Raw genomic sequence first — 7,036 nt, forward strand, 5'->3', positions numbered from 1 at the left:
TGATATACCATGGATTTGACCCATTTTCATCCATGGTATATAAGTGTTTTACTATCTATATATTATATATTCTATCCTATTAGGTATGTTTTCAGGTTCAACAGTATCTTGGAGTAAAGTGATGATTATGGAGAATTTAGGAGCTTAAAAGAGATTTCATCCAAGCTGACCATTAGAGGTCGATACGAAGAAGAAGCAATCGTTCGATGCACATCCTGCCGTCGATCGATACAGAAGAGAAGCCTCGACGATTGAAAATTATGATCGATCGATGTACATCATGTACCATCGATCGATGTCGAGACGCGAGATGCGCTTCTTGGTTCCAGCCGACTTTAAACCCAAGGCTTCACCAAATTACAATATTACCTCTGACGAGGTTTTAACCTAATAGTTATATACTAGACTGCAAAGAAAGAAATCCAAGGAATATGAGAAAATCAATATTCGTGGATGATCAATCATCCCCTGAATACGCCAACCCCTGCTATCCAAACAACGGATTCTGACTCCAAACCCAGGTCAATCCCTTCCTATGGACCAATCTGGGTCCAAAATAACATGAGACCACGTCAACCCATACTCTCCAAGCCCAGAGACGGAAAAGTACTGTTGCTTTACTTGAAAGAACAGAAGCACACAGGGAGTGCCGTCCTGGTGTAAAGAGCAAAAATATTGCTCCATATTCCAGAGGTACAAAGGTCATTGGCAAGGCAGACAGAGGAGCTCACCAACATCCGGGAACCTCCATGTTTCAGAAGGGTCTACCCCAAAACCTTCGGGTTCCAAGAGAACCAGTTCCACAAACTCCGGGTTTCTAGGGGACGAAGCCCACAAACCTCGATGTTTCAGGAGGATAAATTTCAGAACCTCCGGGCCTCAGGAGGATATCTCTGTAATCGACGGATTTCGAGAAGATACATCCAACATGACAAAATGGAGAGACTTGAGACCAGCTAAGAGCACCAGAAACTGCAGGACCACGCGTCCCACGCGTCCCACAAAGGTTCTATTACCACGAAGCTGTCCTATAGATCTTGAAAGTATTATGAACGGCTCCATGGAAGCAACGGGCGCAATCTTGACAACAGCCCACATCCAATCGACATCGAAAGTGGTCCATCTCCGGAGGATAGAGTGCGATGTCGTACTAAGTCAACAAAAATTCACCTCCGATTGTAATGTCTATAGATTTTCCCGTGTCAGGCACTAATTCCTCGAAACCTCCAGGGTCCCAAGGATAAATCTACAGGTCCAACAGGATCAGAACATGAAGCCCTTGAGAGCCTTAAATTCCAACGAAGAATCACCGGGGACTACGAGTTCCTACACGATGTACATCGATACTTCGGGGTAGTACGACGAAGAATCAGCCTCCACGCCTCAACAAAGGGTCTCGTTCCTCCAGAAGAAGGAATGAGAAAAAATGCGGTCTTCACTCGACTACTACCTAGTATGGAACTTCTCCATCCTAGAGTCATGGTGTAGGTTCTTCAGAAGATCATTCTCCAGCCGATATCAAATCATGGGGCACATAAGCAGGAAGTAAATCGATAATTCGCTTCCGTGTCCCGGTCATGTGCCATTCGGACCCATGAAATATGTAGCTATGTGCCATAGGGGTCCTGCGCCAGGAAGACGGATCTCGCTTATTACTGCAATGCGAATCCGAGACCAAGAATTCCTGCTTCCGAGCGGGGCACCAGATCACCTACAGCATATTTCAACAGATACAAGTGATCTTCACCAGCCAAACCTACAAGTCTTGCCATCCATCGACATGCGAGGCCAGGATCCTGAATCTTCTTAGGTCGATCGACCTAAACAAGACACAAGCCTGGGAATATCCATTAGACCCCGGTCTATCTCGGGGAAATCGACTCTCCTCCCGGTTCAAACACGGCCCATGCCTAAGAAGAACCCAAAAAAGAAGATTTTAGAGTGACGTCCTGTTCACGCCATGCCCAAGGGACCTGCCATCGACAAGCCGATGTTGATGCCCACTAAAGCATCAAACGTTTCTCCATCAGGTCTTGCGCCAACCAGAGAGAACTACTTCAGGCCACGAGCCCCATGAATAAGTCTTGACATCCAATGGAATGCAACCAAGGTCCTGAATCTCGCCAGGTCATGTCTAAGAAAGTCTAGAACCTGGAAACGTCTACTAGACCCCGGTCTATCCTGGGGAAATTTGTTCTCCTCCAGGTTCGAATACGTCCCAGACCTAAGAAGAACCTGGGAAAGAAAGATTACTGGAGCGATGCCCTGCCCAGGGGAAGCCTGCTGAGAATGAGCAACTCCGGTTGACTTGAGTGCACAGGTTATTCCCCGAGTTCAAGGACGAAATCGAGAAATAAGGGGCAAACTGGTTGGGAAAAGTCATCCAGGCCTCGGGCAGGACACCTACCTCCAGGTTCCTGTTAAGAGAACCTCCGGCTCCGACCTGTGCATCGATCCCTGCCTCCAGATAAATAAAAGGGATTGCTAGATCCTATGATCTTGCGCATGAGTGGAAAACCCACACATATGGCTCATGGAAAATATTTGTCAATCGCAGGAATGGGCTAGCACAAGCCATAGTATGCGGTCAAATATAGTACTCCTACTCAAGAGCCTACTCCCATGTGGGGTACGAAGTACTTATAATGCAAAGGTACTGCCTGAGGAGCTTACACGCTCACTCTCAGGCATGGAGCATATTACATATAATGCAAAAGTACTGCCTGAGGAGCTTACACTCTTACTCTCAGGGTCCTTATTCGACCTCAGGGTCCTAAATACGACCTCAGGGTCTGAAAGAACCTCCGGGTTCTCAAACGACCTCCGGGTCCTTATTCGACCTCAGGGTCCTAAATACGACCTCAGGGTCTGAAAGAACCTCCGGGTTCTCAAACGACCTCCGGGTCCTTATTCGACCTCAGGGTCCTAAATACGACCTCAGGGTCTGAAGGAACCTCCGGGTTCCCAAATGACCTCCCGGTCCTTACTCAACCTCCGGGGTCCAAGTACGATCTCAGGATCTAAAGGAGAACCTCTGGGTTCCCACAAGACCTTCGGGTTCAGATACGATCTCATGATCTAAAGGAGAAACTCCGGATTCCCACATAACCTCCGGGTCCAAAAGTGACCTCCGGGTTCAAAACGACCTCCGGGTTCATAAAACACCTCCGGGTTATAAACGGCCTCCGGGCCAGAAACGAAGTTCCATGGATCCTACGTAGGGGAATTCATATCGATAGAAACCTACCTAAGGGAGGTGGAATACGATACTCGTCTGAAAGTTTACGAACTTATAAACAGATGTTGATAGTGGCCTACTTACGAGTGGTAGAGTGCAACATCTAAAAAACAGCATTGATTGTAGCCTACCTCCGGGGGCAGATTGCAATATTACATAGTTGAGAGTGGCCAAGAATCAATGGTAGAGTTCAACTAGCGGTTCCACCTTCTCTATTCGGCATGGACACTACTGCTCACCACAAACAACATGTCCAAGAATTCTACTCCGGTACCAAGAGACAACTAGGTTATCTCCAAGTACCAAGACGAACATGTTGAACGTCCCCCTTGCCAAAAGTCAAGGTACAATCCCGAGACGAGGCAAGAAGCTACAGCTACAACATCAAAACCTCAAGGAGCATCAAGTATGCTAAATGCAATAAGGAGACCGGCACGAAGACCTGAATGAAAGTCCATTACAGCTTTTACAAGCTCAAGAGGCGCAAGCAAAGCCAGCAGGATCAAGCACGAGGATCCTCAGTTTCGGCCTCCAGGTCTTATTAAACCTCCTCATCCCCCTAATCCTTAGCCTTGCCAAGATTGTCCCTCTCATAATTCCTGGGTCCTGACCCATACACTCTTCCACATGATTCATGGAACCAAAGAGCCTCAAGAAGTCCAAACTGAAGTCCTGCCTGAACTAAGGCCGAGTATAGCTACAGAAGCATCACATGCATCTGGTGTATGAGCAGAAGCGTCACCCTTTATGCAGACGTTCCTGGCTTCTCCATCAAACCTTCGGCCAACTCCGACCAATCCCCACCATGGGGGCTACGTCTCATCCTTATAAAGGAGAAGAAGAAAGTGTTATAGGCTCAACTTAATCCTACGTGACATTGATGTCCGCCTTTAGAGCATTTACTAGGTCCTACATGGTGGTTCTTTCTGATTATCCACTTCCAGGTCATCGGAATCAAGGGTACAACTAGAGACCGAACACATGCCCATTGAAGCATGTTTACCACGTCTCTGCATGGGGTCAAGGATTTTGGTCCATTCTCCAGGTCAGACATCTGCAATCAGACTGCAAATCCTTTCACGCCAAGCGCAAGTACATCTGAGCATTACAGACAAGGAAGTTTGATGGCCCAGACTACGAGCCGACGTCCTACTCCAAACTCAACGAGGAACTTGATACTACGGTGCAACTCACAAAGTCCTATGAACAAAACCATGTTATTTCCTGCCTTCAAACATGAAACCAGAAAATAAGGGGCAAACTGTTGAGGAAAAATATTCCATGAAGAGATTTCTCCAGCTTCCGGCTTCCAGGTTCCTTCCTCCAGGTCCCGGGTTCCTGCCCCCAGATCTGGGTCCCTTCCCCCGGGTATGGGTCCCTGCCTCCAGCCTCCGGCTTCCAGGCCGAGTGATTTATCCTGCCTTAGGATAAATGGAAATCATCCTTTAATAAGATAACCAGCTTGGACAAGTAGGAATCTCCCTAAATCCGAGAGAAATAGGAAGTATTCCAATACCTATGACCTCCCTTAAGAAAAAGGGAAATACTCTATTATATAAGGATATAATGAATATTTTCAAATCCTAAGAGGGAGACACGACCTCCACCATAAATATAGGTTTCTAAAACAAAAGAAAGGGGTCCACGACGTCCACGACCAGAGCTCATAAACTCTACAGCCGCCAGGGCAAGGTTTCGCACCTAGAAGATCTTCTTCTTCGACGGGCCTATGATAGGCAGATCCCAGCGATTACTATCAAACAGATGAAGATATATGCTCACTGCATCATGTCTACAACTCTCCTTACTGGCTCAGGCCACGATCTCCAACTCATCAGCAGGGTCCCTCCATGCTCACTGAAGAACCTCGACACATTATGCTCACTGCAGCATATCGACAGGTCTACCATCTGTTCCGGCCATGTGCCCTCTAGAACAGGTGACTCCTACCCACTATAGAGCCCCGTGCTCCCAAGGCTACGTGCCTATTAGGCCATGTGCCCACTAGAGCCCCGTTCTCCCTAGGCCACACGCCTCCATTAGGCTACGCACATCCATTAGGCTACGCGCCTCCATCAGGCTACGTGCCTCCATCAGGCTACGCGCCCACCTAGGCTCTGTGCTACCAATACATGAACTACGAACGGCTTGATCACTCCCTGAAGGGTACGTAGGAAATCCCCACTGAAGGATGAAGCTATAAATCCACATGAACTACGAACGGCTTAATCCTCCCCCCGAAGGGTACGTAGGCAGTCCCCACTAAAGGATGCAGCTATAAATCCAAACACCTTCTATGGTCCCGTGCATAGATACCCAAAGACCGACCTTGGTAGCCGGGACCATCAAGTACGGATCAGGAGGCCCCCAAGGACCGACCTTGGTAGACGGAACCATAAATTATAGATCAAGAAGACCCTGCGATCTTCTCTATGATAGGCGGCCCCCGCCTAACGACCAATCCCCTGCTGCTGCTAAGGCATCGACGACATATACTAGCCCATACCCATATGGCAGTATCCTAAGAGTAGGATCTCCTGGTTTATCAACTACCAAAACAGAAGAATACACTCAACGACATGTCTCCTTCCTTCTATCATTTCGTAGAGCTGAGCACGGATCGCTTGTACACAAAAATACCCTAACAAGCACCATAACGATGATTCTTCTCCATAACCCGTTGAGGACACAAGACCTTTGTATGATCTTAATGAATCTGCAACTGAAACCCTCTCAGAAGGAGGTGATGGTGTTCCTGCAACAATGCAACAAGGTTTTAGTTTCAAGCATGAAGATGTTTCTGACTCACCTAATGGATTCAAACCGATGCAGCCTAACCATCATGGTTTGATTTCTCTAGCGGGGAAAAAGCAAGGCGCTTTGGCTGCAGCGGAAGCTAGAAAGAGAAGGAAAGAGCTCATGAGGCTCAAGAACTTCCATGACCGTCAATGTCGTCTGCAAGTATGATAACATTTCATATAGGTTCATCATCTTATACCACCAGTAAAGGTACTTCATGATCCCTTCATTTTTGTCCGGGGCATTTTTGATTTTTTTCGACTTTTCTTTATCAAACACCAAAGTCAGAGACTCAGAGAGTCACACTGATCCAACACGCAAAGTTGGGTTCGTATTATTACACTCATAGATTAGTGTTTTCGTGAGTTTTGTTTTTTTTAACAAGGCGTGAGCAAATGTTGTACCATTGCAAGATTTGGGGTTTTATTTAGCGTAAAATGTCATGTTGTAAGATCATCTGAATCCTGTTTAGCTTCTCAGTGGAAGATACGATTCCTCCGGTTTGGATCTGTTTGTATAACCTGTTTTCAAGGTTTTGTCCCTTCTTTTTTTACGACACAACCAATAAGGTAATGGATTGATTCATTTAGTATAGTACAAGAACCGGTATATTAAATCAAAGATCTTGTTCGACATGGGACTACATTTATCTCTGAGGTCTCCAGTTTGGTTTACCGACCAAACCAGATGGAGCAACGTCCTGACAACGAACAATACCAGCATCTCCGCCATAACACAACCATCTCTCACTTCCTTTGTTCAAATTCCACCTCGGTCTTTAGCTTGCTCTGTAAACTTACAGAGTAAGCTAACTCTTAAAGTTACATACTCTAACCATAGAAGCATGATCGAGTGGTACGACGGGTTTGGAAAGGTGATATATGCGATTATATGGTCAGGTGACATGAATTTCAATTCCCATTATGAGCAACCGGATCTTTTAGGTAAATGACTCCAATAGACTAGTCGGTTGGATTTCGGTGCACCGGATACAACCGA

General features: G+C 46.6%; 1 protein-coding gene across 1 annotated transcript in view; it reads left to right on the plus strand.

The window, feature by feature from the left end:
* The window catches only part of LOC106302889 (uncharacterized protein At1g03900-like), an 18,609-nt gene extending 12,404 nt beyond the window's left edge, over positions 1-6,205 (plus strand). Inside the window, exon 9 of the mRNA XM_013739293.1 lies at positions 5,976-6,205. Within this exon, the coding sequence (XP_013594747.1) occupies positions 5,976-6,205 (230 nt within the window). The remainder of the gene's footprint in view (positions 1-5,975) is intronic.
* The last annotated feature ends 831 nt before the right edge of the window (positions 6,206-7,036 follow it).

The sequence above is a fragment of the Brassica oleracea genome, chromosome C7 (assembly GCF_000695525.1).
Source record: "Brassica oleracea var. oleracea cultivar TO1000 chromosome C7, BOL, whole genome shotgun sequence".
Classification (NCBI taxonomy): domain Eukaryota; kingdom Viridiplantae; phylum Streptophyta; class Magnoliopsida; order Brassicales; family Brassicaceae; genus Brassica; species Brassica oleracea.